The following is a 17,351-nucleotide window of genomic DNA, read 5'->3' as shown; positions in this document are numbered from 1 at the left end:
TAGTAGCACCTTCGCAGACCTAAAAGTGGCCAAAACGATAGATCCTCGGCAAAAAAATGCTTCCATATATCCTTTCGTTATTAATGTGAACATTTTGCAAGGAAGGCAGCAGCGGAACATTCAATTACTAACCATTTAACTCAACTTAAACTTTTTCATCACCCTCGAGTTTTATTCGGCGTCACCATTTCACGTAAAACGTCTAATAGGGATCGCAGTGCCATCTAGCGGCGATGATGGTGAAACTCAAGAAGTCAACTGAAGGCGCGAAAGTTCGAAAAGAAATAAACAGCATAGTGTAAAAATATAATTTAATAGGCTCAATTCACACTTTATAAGATATACTGACATAATTCATAACACTCTAATTTTGTAATTACCCCTGACTTCAAAAATATATGGAAATCATGTCCCCTAATGAATATTACAATCAATAGATCTAAACCTTTACCTTGACTAATCCACACTGACAATGTGGAAATGTAGGTGAATTATTGAGTCCATTTTTGTAAATTGAAATTACTCACGTGATTAACTGAAAAAAGATACAATGCTACAAGTGTACAAATGTTATATAAATATTTTGTATGACCTGAACTGTTCACAAATATGAGACTATTTTGCATGGAAAAACATAACAGAGTACAAACACAATAGGAGAAAGACATTAAATGCTGAATAGGTTTAACAAAAATAATCCAAATTATGAATTATTTTTTTCTGACATATTAGTCCTCCGTGATACCTCAATCTAGCATAACATAGTAATACAAAATGGCTTAATTATACATGACGAATAGAAGCAACGCTCTTATTTACTGAATCAATGAATAAATATAATAGTCATTTAAAGGATTACTTCATTTCTTCCTAAGAATATGCACATAAGTGAGAACAATTCTCCTGGTGGCGAAAAAACAGCATATATTAACTGTGAAGGAATACTCTCTCCTTAAGAAGATTCATAAGATATTATTCAAAAAGAAGATTGGTGTATTTAACATATAAAAATAAAGCATATGATTAAAAGGATAGATCATCTCATATATAAATGCTTTTTGTACACTATACAAACATGTATCATGACAGTGATGCATCAAAATACAGAAATCTTACAATTGCCAAAATATCTCAAAATAAAAAATTCTAATATTAAAACAGTGATCAAATAAGAAATGACCACGATAAAGGAAATTTCACTTTCAAGATTCACCTATTCCTGACAAGTATATATTTTATTCAGCTGCATAAAAGTGACAGCAAATTTTGGCCTGTTATTTTCCAACAATATGTGATCACCCCTGGCAACAAACACTTTCATGAACACAATAATAACTGTGATAGCACAGTAGAGAGACTTAGAATAGAAATTTGCAGAAAACATGATTCTTCATCCATATATGATGAGCATTCTATTTCCATGTATTAAAAAATCACTGAGATTGTATGTATCAATGATAAGATCCTTCAATTAGCCAATGCAATCGTCTGACTGTGATGGGGAGTTTCCATTTGTCATTACCATCAACTTAAGCATAATTTAAATTCAATGAACCAGTGAGTGATGTTCTTTAGAAAGTGAGCATGTAAAAAACTGTGAAAGGCATAATTTTGGACCATAATAATTTATGTAGTAATCTAAATCACACTGTCTTCCAACTCATGTTTACAATTTAGCATAAGTAAAATCGATATATACATATCATTTGCACAGCTGACAGTATTGCAACTAACTTAAATGTAAACTATGGAGAGGAATGCCTGCCTCATCAAAATGTTCAAAATTTGTGAGAGAATAAAATGCTCTTGAGTAAACATTACACCCATTCTTCTCGCTCTAGAGCTACGTTATTGTAATGATAAGATTATCAGTGAAATGATTTTTATGTCAAACTTTTGGTTTTGAAATGGTTCGAAAATAATGGTAAATACAGGGAATGAAAGATATTTTATCATTCAAAGACTCAAATATACTATTTTGAAATAAAACCTTCAAGAAACTTTGACCAATCCTAGGATGCACACCTTATATTACACATGGTAAACTGTTTCTGAATACCCAAAAGCTTTGATTTTTTCGACAGTTTACAATAAATCATTTGTCAAGACAAGAAAGATCACCACATATGTTTAAGCAACCAAAAAAATTAAAAACTTACTAATATCATACAATGAGAGACAGTGAGGAATGTATTATTTCAGCTGAATTATTTAACTTTCCATCTACCAAAACTCTATACCAAACAAGTATCACAACATATTTGAGCCTTGGAGATATGACACAAAAAGCATAAAAATGAAGGATATAATTAAGCCATGGAATCAACATTTTGCAGACAGTAAAGCCAAGTCAATTATTAATCCAAATTTTCCTTTTCACAAAAGTGGAAAGCTTCAAGGCCTGTTCATTTTATCAAGAGTTAATTATTACAAGATCATATTCCATTGACATTATAAATCTTTAGCTGTGCACCCCAAGTTGAACCATGCTTAAATATTTTAAGTAGGGAATTTGCATGGATTTTGGTGAAAAATTAAATGACTTGCTTTCACCTTAAACAATACAGACACTCACTCCATACAAAGGATTTCCATCACAATTAAGTATTTCAAATTTATTTACTAAAATATTTGGAGCACCAAATCTGTATATTGCAGAACCTAATGACAGGTTCATGATTTGAGAAAAACAAAACGTACACCGCATCTCAAACCAACATCACATGACTGTCGTGTGAAAGCATTCCCAGTTCTCATTTGTTGACCATTTCTCACAAAATTCCAAAATTCACCATACATATTGGTGTCAAGAGTGAATTTATTAAATTTATGATCTAATACCCTTCTAGTTGGGTGAAGATAAAAGCATTAGAAATGTGCACAAGGCAGTGCATAAAACTGCACAATGCGTAGATGAAAAATAAATTGCATGATCCATAGCATATTAAAGCGAGAGCTTAAGATGATTGTTTAGTACATCCTATAAATTATTAAAAACTGGAAAATATATTTCTACACATTAGATTGAGGTTTCACCATTATGACTAGTAATTCCTAAAACAGGATGAATTAAGTTTTTGGGACCTTAGATTAAAATCCTAGTGAGTGAAACAAAGCAATAATTCTATCTGATGGTTACTTTCAATTACATCATTCCTTGTAAATTCATTAAAGGAACATTGTTATTATGATGGTGATCTTTAAAATCTACATGAAAAAATACTTTGCCATGTTTGTTGAACCTCCTCAACCATATGAAACTGTATTTCATACTTACATGATGTTTTCCTAAACTAAAAGTCAGTTATAGCTAAAAATATCTTTGGGGAAATGTATACAATCCCAACTGCAAATCATGATGAGTTATGGTAAACACTGGCTTACTATAAAAAATGTCACTTCCGCACACACAAAAAACCTAGCAAAATGTAATAGCCAAATTCACTTTCTCATATGCCTGCACATTCACACGCACACACACACATGCCAATATGTAATGTAGCACTACTCCTTGAAGACTACAGATGTTTCTTGAAGCTAGCTTTCAACCTTTGTTGAGCGGGATTGACCTTCATTTTTAGCTGCTTAATTAAGTTATAAATCTTTAAAGATGGTCCAACTATTTTTCCTGTTATTTCCATGACTTGGTCTTCGGTGAGAGATAGTAAAGTTTTTCCATCTACTTTCTGCAAAAAATAAATTTGAAAGATGAAACATAATTATATACACACTGCCATCTTTTTAAATTTGAAAGGAGAATTTTAAAAATGAAAATGTCAATTCTAATAATAACTTACCTGACGACTAAAGCAGTCACAATATGTGGCACAGTCATTGACCCTGAGGAACTGAGCAACATCAAACACATTCCATTCGTTGGGAACCAATGTTCCGGTTTCTGATAACCCGGTTGAATCAACCAATCGTGGAATGAACTTCCCACTGGGACTTGTACTCTGAAAGGAAAGCATGTGAGCAGATGAGTATCAAATTATTTCCCATGAAAATCAATTGAACTAGCATAGAATAGCCTTTAGAATTGACCTTCCAAAGAATTTTTCAAACCATGAGCACCTTTAAAATAAATATAACCACTCATCCTTCTCTCTCCCCCTCCCATGCCTAGAACTTGGTCTTACTTTGTGCTAATTTTATTTTTCAATTCTTCTCCACACCCCCATATCAAAAGCCTTCAACATATACTCACCTTCTCACTAAAATTATTAAGTTTTAAAGCCAAAGAAAACTACTTCCCATGTCAAAATTTTTACCGATCTGATATTTATTTACATCCTTAACTTAGGTTCCTATCTTCCCCTTTACATAAGCCTCTTTGATTAACATCATCCTTCTTTTGATGCCTATACCTACTTCTTTCCCCACCTTCTAAACACTTTGTAAATAGGTTAACTAACTGTTGAACCTTCTCTGGTTTATGCCCTCTCAACTGTAGTGCTATTCTTAACTTTCTTATTTATTGATTATCAAATTACCTTAATTTTCTTATAATTGACAACATCTTAACTAAGACTGGTTCTGAAAAGTGCTCAACAATTATTTGCAATACTTTGCCTGACTGGCTAACTTGAGCTTGGATATCCATCTGAATCACTAGAATAGTTCCTTGCCTTTTTTATTCCTAACTCCAGCTCATCTCAAACCTCTGTTATTATTTCCTCTCCGTACATACATTGAAAAGTAGGTATGCTAATATACAACCCTATCTCAACCACTGCCCATTGTGATTCTCGATCTGCTCCCCATATTATGGATGGCATTGCATGTAGGTTTCAGATGTCTCCTGTCCCTTCAGTGTACTCTTTTATCTTCTGCAAAATTCATTAATTGTGCCCATTTCACTAGTCAAATTCCTTCTGAAAATCCACATAGCAAACACTTATCAATCAACTCGTAGATATATTTAAAAAAGGCTCGCTGGATTTAAAAGAATTTTTTGATATCATAGCAATAATAGTTTTTTCAGAGGAACCATGGCTACAATTCAGCACCGTAACCAACAAAGTTTCACTGCTCTCTGAACAGAATCATTATCATTTGGATTTATGATTGATACTATCTAATAACTTAACTTAGCCATGAAACTTTTCCCTTGCTCTAGACAGTGTCTTCTTCTCTATAATTTCTCAAAATGATTAGCTCAGATTAACGCCTTCATAGATTATAATGACCATAAACATAATTGGGCATCCCTTAAACATTTCCCTCATGAACATTCCCAAATAAAAAAAATCCAGTGCTCACATTAATATAGGAGGTGGCAGTTCGTTCCCGAGGCAATTCTGGTAGAGAAGTAGGAGGAGATGGTTCAGAGGCCACTGGCAGGGACTGGTCTGGCCCAGCTGGCTCCTGACCCATCTCAGGTTCCATGCTTGGCAGCCCATTTCCTTCCGGTATTGCTTCAGCTCCAACTGAAAATTTGCAAGATGAGAGGGATACGTTCCATAACAAAATAAATATATGTACTTTTCACAAATTAACTGAAACATGCGCATTAGAAACCAACTCATATTATACATGACACAGAGTCACAAAAAATTAATCTTCTAAAAAATATTTAATCACAACCTAGAAGCATCAAATATAATTGTGTGATTCTGGGATGTTTCCGGTCATTGAACCTACATATTTTCAGCATGATACACTGTTGGAAACAAATTTAGTATAATCATACAAGTAAAATGCAGACAAAAAATGTAATGCCTTTTGTACATGGCAAATTTATATGAACTAAAATATTACTACTAAGGAGTTATAACTAAGAGTGCATACAGTATAACATTGAGTACAAACCATATGGGCAAAAAGTTGCCTTTCCTAATGAGTACATGCAACAAACAATGAAAACTGCAAAAATCAATTACAAGGTCATAAATAAAAATTGAATGCAAGACTCCTTCCATGACAAAGATTTTACAAACTATTAATTACTCATTTTAAAATCAATTAAGTTCAGAGCAAAAGGTATTTTCAATAACTGTTCGCCAGTTTCCTTGTATTACTGCAATGTAAAAATTTTTGTGTAGCATATTAGAGGTATTTAATTTGGGGAGATGATTTTAACGGGATAACCAACCATTTTATAAAAAAACATGATCAATTGGTAAATCAATAAATATTTAGGCACATCTTAAGAGAGGACAAACATTATATTCTAATGTTAACAGCGGTTAACATACATAAATACGAAAACAAACAAAGAATTATTTCTCTCTCTTTAAAAAAATATTTCTGTACTGAATTATTGGTAAATATGCTTTCAAACATTTTAATAGCTTAACATATACTATTCAATTGCATTTTTCATCAAGCTGTAATGTAATTGTAAAGAAAAATTCAGCAACCTGAGTGGTCTTCTGATGTCAACTTCGTTGCTTGAGCTGGCTCATGGTGGAATCGATCATTTAATCTGACAGGTCCTGAAATTGGGCTCTTTCGTTTCAGGTGTGGAGCAGCACCCTTTGCTTTTTTATGCCGTCTCCTGGGTTTTTTCTTCATCTTCTTTGCTGATGATGCTAAAGATGAACCACAAGATTTTTCTGTAGCAATACATTTTAGTGATTCAAAAAGTTGCATATTTTTTGTACTGTTATTAGTGTGGTGGAGAGGAGAAAAATTATTATTATGTCTAATACAGAAAATGATAACAGTTAGCCATTACAAAGCTGCCATTAATGTGAATTTCAAAACTCCTAGCATTAACGTTTACCAAATTCTTTTTATGATTTGCTGTTAATCTTCCATGAATTACTTGCCTTACTTCCAAGAATTACTGATGCACACATGCATGCACCATAAATCCATGTATATCCACTACAAATTATAAAATCCTCGGAACAGGATTATCCAACTCTTTCCTATTTTTATATTAACCATTGTTATTTGTTTCTGCAATTACCACTTCAATACTGATTTCTTTTAGCTATGCCCTTTCCTTCTGCTTTGGCAAGTGCTGCACTGATATATAAATAAATAAATTAGTAAAATTAACAAAATTAAATCAGTAAAAATTACACCTTGGAATTCTCTACGAATTCTTAAATTCCATGATTGGATATCATAACATAGTATCAATATAATCAGGTGTACTAAAAGATGGAGTTAAGGATACTTTTATAAAGGTAAAAGGTAAAGGTTTACTCGTTGTTTACGAAGACTTTTAAACATAAGGTACGGACTATTTGGCAAATTACAGAAATCCCTACTTAAAAATATGAGTTTCAACCAGAACTAAATTTCATCAATGTAACAGTACAAATGTTGAAACAGTTAACTGCTGATTGATAGCAAGGAGCTACCTACCTCCATGATCACAAGTGCTAATCAAATTACGAGAACATATATAATATTTATTCTCACATTTGCCAAAAAAAAAAACTTTGCTTTAAACTAATATCCATCAACACATAGTTTCATTTATGGCTAAAGGAAATATTATTGAAGATAGTCAGTCAAAATTGTTTCATCTCCAAGAAAAATCCCCACTCCCTTTGACCCAAAATAATTATAATCCATGATAGCCAAAACATTTTACAAACTTGATTTACCCCAACTTAAACTTCAAATATATTTCTTTCACGCTCATTTCCCTATTTACATCCATGTAAGTTTAAGGAATGGCCTAAATATTTTGAATTGCAGTGTACTGACATCAAAAGGGTTTCCTTAATCCAGAAGATAATTGCCTAATTGGTTCATGTACTTTGATCTAACAAGAAAACTATCTATAATAAAACTTGGTACCACTCAATTTTTTTAAATGCACTGGGTTTTCAGAACAAACCAGTGATTTTACCATGTAATTGGTAAATGTAATGTAATTGTAATGTAAATTGAGTTCTTCCTTTAAGATGCGAATACCTGACGACCACTTCATTCCACATGAACATGATACAATAATAATACTTCATTTGTCCAGCGATTTATATACATATAAGAATAGGGGATGTTTAAATGGGAATAAGCTCCTTTCTTACCATAACAAACATAGCATTCTGTTTCGGATGCTACAATTATTCACGGGTTTACAAAACTAAAACATTTTAAGAATATTAAAAAAAACAACTGAATAAAAATGTTTTAAAGTAGAAAATACAATATACATACATAAAATCCTCACTTCTAAACCCATTTTTCATGTGATTTATATTGTTCCTTCATACCCAAAGAATTTTAATATGCTGCCTTACATGAAAAACTACAGATCTAAGGGCACATAAGAGCACAAGTAACCTTTGTCTTTTAGCACTTTTCCTTTCAATTCCTTCCTACCTCTTCCTGCAAATTATGGTATACTTTAACAATTATTATATATTATTATATTCCGACCACAGGGATAACACATAAAATAATGCCCCTCGTCACCTGACTTATTTTGTTAAATAGAATAAAATCGTTTTATGTTAAAGAGCACAAAAATGAGAAAAATGACTGCAAAAAAGGGAAGGATGGATGCAAAATGAGAACGTCACTAAAAGAGAGTACTTTCAAGAAATAACACCCTGTTGCTTAAGGGAAGTAAAAAAATAGTTGGATCTAATTGTTGTCAATTTGAATACCATGAATACATTTTTTCCAACATTATCAGTGAATTTCGTTTAAATGAATATACTTTGTAACTTCCACACAATTTTTATTCGTACTACCGGTTTCAACGCAACGGCGTCATCATCAGGTACCTGGGTACCTGATATGACGCCGTTGCGTTGAAACCGGTAGTACGAATAAAAATTGTGTGGAAGTTACCAAGTATATTCATTTAAACGAACATGAACCTCCACAAAGTTGAGCCCGAGACCATAGAATTCATTATCAGTGAAGTTTAATGTCATCAAAACTTCCTGCATTCAATTTGTAAAATTAGCAATGTCTCAATTAACATTTTCCTAGGGGAATTTACTTTTATGCAACAACACTGGCAACTCTTTCAGAGTGAAAACTAGCTTCCCAGCTAAGTTTTCAAAAACTCTCCACACAATAATAACTGAAATTATTTGTCTCCATTTACTCCAAATGCTCTCATTTCATGGTTTTTGAAATGACCAACTATTTTGAAAAGCATATTTGTACATCTGAATATACATTTCCATTACTTGAGCCAGAGGACAGTGGCTGACCTTTAACCTCTCAAATTTAGACAAAGAACAGAGGATATATGTGTCATGTCAAAAAATGCAAGAATTTAGAATGTTTTCCAGAGATTGAAATATCAGCTGAAAACCGTTTTTTAAATGGAATAAATACATATTTATCTTTGGAAAAACATACAAAATAAAACGTATATTTTTAGAACATGAAAAAGTGCTCAAGGGCATACAGAAATGGGGTGAGGGTGATTACATGGAGTACAAGAGTGAGCTGAACAGGAAGGTAAAACGACTGTTAGGATGTATGAAAGGAAAATTCATACACACTATTAGATATCATAAGAAAAATGTTGATCACAGAAGAAAAATCAGTTATGAATACAAGACTTCTCAAGCATAGGTTGTTTCCCATGAACATCCATGATTCTAATGAAGTAAATGAAAAGTGAAATTTTCATTCTCATTAACTCTGTCTTGGTCCAAGGTCATAATTTAGTAGTTCTTATTACACGGTCGTAATAAAAGAATTCCACCAAGTACAATGGTAATCTGACAAAGCAAAAGGTGAAAACAACAATAAAAAGAATTTGCTGGAGGGGGGTTCGGGTTATTTACATAATTTTAATTAGGCCAAAGAAGGAAAATTATATTTTACTTCATACGTTATTGACACACTTCAACACTATTTAATATACCAGGAATGATGTAAAAGTGTTTATATAGGGAAATGACAATGATTCCCTGGTCAGTCATTTAAAATTCTATTCACAGCAAGACACAGAGACAGTGACTGCATTTAGTTCACAAATTCAACTAGGCGGCAGTGACCACATTCTTCTCCTTTTTGACACAGTTAGAGGAACTATTGGATAATCATCTTGGGATAGACCATTTACAAGCATAGTAGAAAACAATTATACATGTATATGTAGATTATTTGATAAAAATAAAGTTTCAAAACTTTGTAAATACCCCAATTATGTGTAGCATAAACCTAACCCATGGCTACTCAATGGCTGTTCTTTCAACAGAGGTTTTGCTAATTGTGGGGTTTTTCACGAATGTAATCCCAGTTGTTGACAAGGAATACGTACGTATACATGGAGGAAATTCTAAGATTTACATCAATAATTGACCTGCAGAAATAGTCAGTACCTAAGCAACCCCTCGTGCTTAGTCTACTTTTCCTATTCCCAGATGTTTTTTGTTGACAACCGTTGCCACTACTGCATAGCCCATCCAGACAGACCAGGAGATAATTTGTCAACACAACTTTCCAGCCAAATGCTGATGCATACAAGGCTGTTTCCATTATGAGCGGCAATTTTTGTTTGTTAACCACACTCAATCAATTGCTTTTTGTTAATGTCTCCTGCATACATTGACAACATGGCATGAAAAATATAGAATATACACCTTGCAATGCTCATGTTTTTTCCCTTTGTAAATTATTATATACTATATTATATACACACATATGCATTATCTATAATATTTTTCATTAGAACAAAGTCATCTATAAGACTTCTCTTAAAATAGGTGTATCCACTTAATTTATACTTGTAATTCTAAATCAAAATGAAAACCCTCAACAAATTATATTAATAACTATCGTGGTATAATTCTCATTAATCTTGAAGAGATTTTTTTTTTAATTTACTCTAATTATGCTTCCACATAAGACCAAAAATATTATTGCAATAGTTAAACTTGGATTAAGGATACTCATGAAGAGGAAAATTTGGAAAATCACCTCACTTAACAGGAATCCTTTGTATTGGGTCAGCAGCAGATAAATATCATTGCCACAAGAAAGGCTTTGCATTTTACACTCTACATTCATGGATTAACAAACTATATATGCCAAAATTGAAAGCCAAAATTATTATGCCAAAGAATGATTGATGGCAAACTGCAGAGATGATATGGTAACTATGAGCATATGGTTGTGAATGATAAAACCTAAGCATTTAGAGGTAATCTACCACAAACCACGTAGCTACATATTTAATACACACAACCAGACATCCTCATTCTTGAGAAATGTCACTGATAACAAACTTTATCTACACTAGTATTTCTTTCACTGGAGTCATTATATGCCTTTATTTATCAACATAGGTTGGCGAAATTATTGCTATTAGGAAGTTCTCCCACCCAAAAGCACAGCATATGAGAAAAATAACTGTTAGCATGAATATTCACCATTTTGTTATTATCTTTTAAGCATCTTGTACCAAATTATTGATGTTACTAACTCAGCTTACTTGTTTATTTTTTTCTAAATACATTTATTTACTCCTAAAAGTTAACTTTTTAAGCAATTATATGTGCTTTCATAATCATGGACATACCTAATGTAAATAAACATCTAAATGCCTCGAGCTTCTATCCACTATTGCTACCTAATTCATTTGAAACCAAGTGTACCTACCATTGGCTTATTAATTTACAGCGACTACTGCCATAGTTTTTCATAAATGATACAAGTGATACTGAAAACCATCAAAAAATTTGTTGCCACTCAATCATAAAATAACAAGCATTGAAAAGTTTGGTAGTTTCCAATGCATCGCTTCTTTGTTGACCAATCTTAAATTGCCCTCACAGTTGAGATATGAGATCATAAAGTTTAGACATAGACACAGAAAATGATATCACTATGTATAACTTAAGTCTAGGTATAAATGATTGCAAGATGGGAAAGACATTTAGGGATTTGAAAATTAGCAAAATTTTGGGACAGAGAACATCCATGACCAACTATTCAAGAGTTTAGGTAAACTGAGGAGCTTATATATGTTCAAGGATTTATTTGTAGCATTTTTGAGTTAATCAGGCCAATAGGCATTGCTAGATTAGGATTATTTCTATCTCAAAAAAGGGTAAGCGACATTACTTGTAAGCCATACAACAGGTTGATTTTGCACATGGCAAAGTAAATCCTCATTGGTACAGACTATATGGGGCCAGGTATTGTCCATATTAAGGAAAATCTGGGTTAACCAGAGATTTGACATATCAGTCCAGAGAGGATTTTTCTCCACAATTCATGCACCCACTTAATTGCAAATGACTTTGAATGAATTTTTTTTATAGTAAACAAGAAGCCTCAAGTGTGACAAAATCTTCTGTAAAGTTGACATAACCTTATTTGAATAAAATACTTTGAAAAAAGTCCTCGGAAATCAGCTAGTCAGTCTTAAGTAACTTCAATCAGCAATTTTTGAGTGTTAGTAGCTACTTTAAGCTACATTACGATTATTATCCCATTTATTCAATCTGATCACTAACGTTAAGTATTACGATCAAGTTTTTATACAATATATGTAATTTTAACTTTAGAAAATTTTGCCAGTTTTCTTCCGCAAATTTTATTAGTGTAAATGCAATAATCAATCTTCTGTTCTTTGGCAAGCTTACATTATTCCTTTTGCAGAAGAAACACACGCGTAAAATTACTCATGTTTAATAATTTAAGGATGTTACAGCTAATAATTTTTAATATGACAACCTATTGTTAATAGCAATTGAATTCTGCTTAACTTAATTGAATGTAGCAGTATTGTTTGTATACATACAAATGAAGTAGAAAAAATTAACAGCTATTGAAGAATAAGTAATGCTGCGAGTGTTTGTTTCAATTCTCATGATAATTATGATATAAATTAATTATTTAAAATTTCATGATATGAGTTAAAATAACACATATTATAACACTGAAGTCATTTTAAGATCATTCCTTGATGAATTTCCATCTCTTAGATGACTATTTTGGTAATACTTAAAAGATAGATAAGCTAATGAAAATATAATAAAATAAATTTTATTGGTCCCAGGACTTTACTAAGTAAAATTTAGGACAATAACAAACAATTAGCTGTTTCAGGGTTCTTCCAGAAACTCTTCCATACTATAATAGCATTAATCAATCAGGAAATGCTTGAGATATTTCTTAAATGTTCCCCTAGAAGGAGCAGATTTTATGACTGGTGGCAGATTGTTGAAAATTTTGATGGCCACATGAAAGGGACTCTTATACGTAGCAGAAGAGTGGCAGAATAAAGGACATAAACATCAACACTTTGTCCAGAAAATTCCCATGTGTTTGAGCATTGGTGATTAGTTGTTTCATATTATCATAAACATACGTACATAAGTAGACAAGGTAAAGTTAGATTTTTTAATTCTTCAAAACGAGGTTTGCAAGTTTTCCATAAGGGTATTTTTGCTATAGGTTATACCCAATACATCTTTTTTGCATTATAAAAACTCTACAGAAGCCAGGTGATGCTCCCCATAAAATAATTCTGTAGCTCATATGCGATTGAAAGTTGCCATAGAAAACCTCTTTTAATATATTTAAATCTACAATGTTCGTAAGATTTTGTAGGATAAATCCACTTTTTGCTGAAGTGGAACATGGAAAAGGCCATTGGCATGGATCCCCCAGTTTAAGGACTCATCAATAGACAAACCTAACAACTTGGCACTGCATACCCATTCTACAGGTTGGCCTTGTAAGCAGAGGTTTAACTGAGGCACTTCCCTTCTTTTTTTAAATTGAATATAATTTGTTTTTAGTACATTTACAGACAGCTTGTTAACCTTATACCATTTTTCCAAGAGCAATAATCAGCTATCAAGCTTAGCTTGCAACAAGTTAGGGTCCTTGTAGCTCATTGCCAGAGTTGTATCATCAGCATACAGAACTATGTTGTTTTCCTCCGTGTATCTCGTCAAATCATTGATACAGAGTAGAAATAATAAACACCCAAGAATTCTACCTTGTGGTACCCACACACTTATTGTTTCTATGGGTTACAAGTGATTTATCATAATGTTGTTCACCCCAATGCCAGAAACCTCCAGCATCTGTTTCCTGCCCTTTAAATATTATTTAAGCCATTTATGGGCGATTCCACTGATCCTATAACATTCACATTTTCTTAGAAGAATTTCATGGTCCACAGAATCAAATACATGTGAAAGATCATTGAATACACCAACAGAGTATTCCTTTGAGTCACAAGAAGGTATTATCTTTTTAGAAAACTTGCAAGAGAATATAATTGGTACCTTTTTCCTCTTGAAATCCAAATTGTTCCATACCTAAATTTTATTTTGAATGATACACTTTATAAGCCCGTCTCTCGTTTAGGTCTCGATTTCAGAAAAATCAGTCAATATGGACACTGGTCTTAAGTCAAGTTTTATCTTTTCTATTTTTAGATAGTCTGGAAACTTGCCATTGCCATTTGTGAAGGACTCATTTATTATTAATGTTAAGGGTTTACTTATTGACTTGGAGTATTTTCTTACAATCATGGTAGGGATATAGTTGATTCTGACTAATGGTTTACTTTAAAGGCTCATGATGCACATCAATAAATCATCCTCTGCTGCGGGAAAGAGGACCATAGAGGATATCCTAGAACCGGAACACCATGCATCAAAACTTCTGTTACTCATTATTCCATTTTGTAAATTCAGAGGCACATTAACTACAAACTCAGCTACTTGTTTAAACTTGGATGGAATGATTCCCTCCCCATTTTTTACTGCTAGAATTCTTTTCTTGTTTACCTTTCCCCTGGTTACATTATTAACTACTTTCATGATGTTTTATCAATATGCTCAGATTGGCCGATGGTTTTGTTGTAGGCCGATGGTTGATGTTTTCCTTGACTGAGGCAGTAAAGACTTTACCTTTTTTTATAGCTCTGGAAGTAGTTAATGAAGCCTGGATCATCCTCTCCTTTCCTTAATGCACATAATTCCCTAAATTGTTGCTGGCTGCTCTCACCTCATCTGTCACCCAGCACTTAAGTTTTATTTTAGCCTTTCACAGGAACTATTCCTCTAGGAAAGAATTCTTTGAAGTTGAGTTTTACACTGCTTATGAAATAAATATACATTTCTTGTACGCCCTTTAAATTGTGCAAGGTATCTCATGGCATCTTACACAAAAGCTCATGGAAAGAATTTACTTTATTGATTCGGTAATACCTTTGATAGTTCTTGTACACCACCTCCTTTGACCATGGGATAAATACCATTTGCGCGTAATGGTCAGAAATGCCTAAGTTGACAACCTTAGAGTGATCATTTTCGCTTAAGTGGAGATAGTGGAGATTAGTGACAACAAGGTCAATACTTTTGGAAGAGGTTGCAATCTCTCTGGTTGGGGAGCCGATAAGTTAAGTCCATCCATACAGACATAAAATTTCACTAAGTTTAGAGAACAGATCATTTTGGTAGGATAAATCAATATTGAAATCATAACATATTAGACCCTTGCATTTTTTCATGACACTTTGTGATAACTGCTAAAATTCAAGAAAGAAATTGCTGACATCACCTCCAGGGGTCTTTTTATACACAAATATCACGTTTCTCATATTCTGAAAACTTGTTAACTTGATTGCGATAATTTCTACACATCCTTCTTTAGAAATTACTTTTTTTAATGAAGAGGCCTTAAATGAATACTCGTTTCTCACAAAACTACACACGCTTCCATTTTTGTATTCTGTGCGACAAAAGAAATAGGTCAATCTATATCCATCAAAACAGAAAGATTGGATTTATCACTTTTACACCAGTGTTCACTTATGCAGAGAATCAAAATGTCGCATTCACCCAATGCCAAATTCATTCTCCGCACCTTGTTACGGATACACAATGTTTTGGCGTAAGATGAAATAAAAGTAGTTTGATCCTCGATTTACTATTCCAGTCCCACCGGTTGAATGAGGTCAGAGCCAAACCTTGGAGCCAAATTTTGCGGAGCTATCCAAAACGAATACCGTTTAACAAGGATATTTTCGGGCCAGTCAGCTGGGCTTCTCAAAGAATGTATTTGGTAGCTCTCAGTGGATGTACAGAAAGACAAGTAATCACCCTTATTTGCCAACTGTTCTATTTCCATATCACCTGAGAATTTTCCTTTAAGGCATTTAACAATATCTGTTGAAATTGTATTCTTAGAAAATCACCAAGCATGCAAGCTGTTCATCCTAGGAACACCAGTGAGATTGCAGCTTTCCGGCTCACAAACATCTGCAGAACCTTCAATCCTTCTTTCTTCGACAACATTGGGGCCGAACTACCATAATTTCATGATGATCAGGGGATAATAGGGCACTTTAATCTTCACTGCAGATTGTTTCACTAATACTGTTTTTATTAGAAAATATATTTTAATTCATATCGCGATCACTTGCCCCAAATGTGTTCACGCAACCGCTTCTCGTGATGTAGGCATTTCCTTCGCAATGAGAAGGAAGCATTGTAGACACACGATGCCAAGTTATTGATGTTTTCCTTGCTGCTGATTTCCACTGGAAGTAGTACTTCCTTAAAGGTACAAACCTTCATTTTGGTACTCTTCTAAGTCGAGTTGGTTCTTTTATCAAAGAGGGTTCTGAGTACCTTGTCTGTTTCAGTAAGGGATTTGTATGTCACATTTTTAATTTTGCCTGCAAAAGTAACCTATTCTTGATTTTTGTTGGTAATAGAATCCGGATTACTTTTTAGACAGTTGAGTTCATTCTTCAAGTACTCAACATCAGCAGCAATGTTGCTTAGCGACATCTTGCAGGATCGGCAGGAAATGCACTTCCAGTATATTTACTGGTCTTTAAATAGGGCTTCTAATGTTATTTCTTTAAGCCCTGTACATTTAATGTTAAATATTTGCAGACACTAGTCACACAAAACGAACTTGTCATTAATTTTGATTGAGTTTTTGCAAGAGCCACATTCTCCTCTATTATGTTCATGCACCATTTTACATCAAAATGCTACTTTCTGTAAATGTATTCCATCCAACTCTAAGTGAGTTACAAATTAAGGAAACATATTAGAAGATATACAATAATTATTATAAAGGAAAATGAAAAACCACCGCTGGAAAAAATTTAATTCCCTTAGGATGTGCAAGTTCAGGTAAAGTTTGGAGGATGGGACAAATATGCAGGGAAGTAAGACTAGGTTTTCAACCTTCATTCATTCCTTTCAATTTAAATGGAGGATAAATTGTAAGGGATCCAATTGAAAACCTTGATTTAGAAGCAAGGGCAGTGGAAAGCCATCAAAGCAGCTATATTTGCAGATGAACAAACTTCAGGAAGACATTTAGCCAAAGAATGCTAATTATTGTCGAGTGCATTGCAGAACGAGAGTGATGGTAGGATGAGAATTAATTTTAAGAAAATAAAGATAATGAGATTATCAAGGAAAAGG

The 17,351-nt window shown here is 33.2% G+C and overlaps 1 protein-coding gene across 2 annotated transcripts in view; it reads right to left on the bottom strand.

The window, feature by feature from the left end:
- Positions 1–324: 324 nt before the first annotated feature.
- Positions 325–17,351, bottom strand: part of LOC139700165 (MBT domain-containing protein 1-like) — a 56,461-nt gene continuing 39,434 nt past the window's right edge. For both annotated transcript variants that reach the window (XM_071598735.1, XM_071598736.1), the window contains exons 13-16: positions 6,363–6,533; positions 5,263–5,429; positions 3,798–3,956; positions 325–3,686 (exon numbers count right to left, since the gene is read on the bottom strand). In XM_071598735.1, the coding sequence (XP_071454836.1) occupies positions 3,519–3,686; positions 3,798–3,956; positions 5,263–5,429; positions 6,363–6,533 (665 nt within the window). In that variant the 3' untranslated portion in view covers positions 325–3,518. The remainder of the gene's footprint in view (positions 3,687–3,797; positions 3,957–5,262; positions 5,430–6,362; positions 6,534–17,351) is intronic.

The sequence above is a fragment of the Hetaerina americana genome, unplaced genomic scaffold (assembly GCF_022747635.1).
Source record: "Hetaerina americana unplaced genomic scaffold, ioHetAmer1.1.p SCAF_10, whole genome shotgun sequence".
NCBI classification, from domain to species: Eukaryota; Metazoa; Arthropoda; class Insecta; order Odonata; family Calopterygidae; genus Hetaerina; species Hetaerina americana.
Note: the sequence above shows the minus strand (reverse complement) of the source record. Positions and strands in the feature narration are given on the sequence as shown.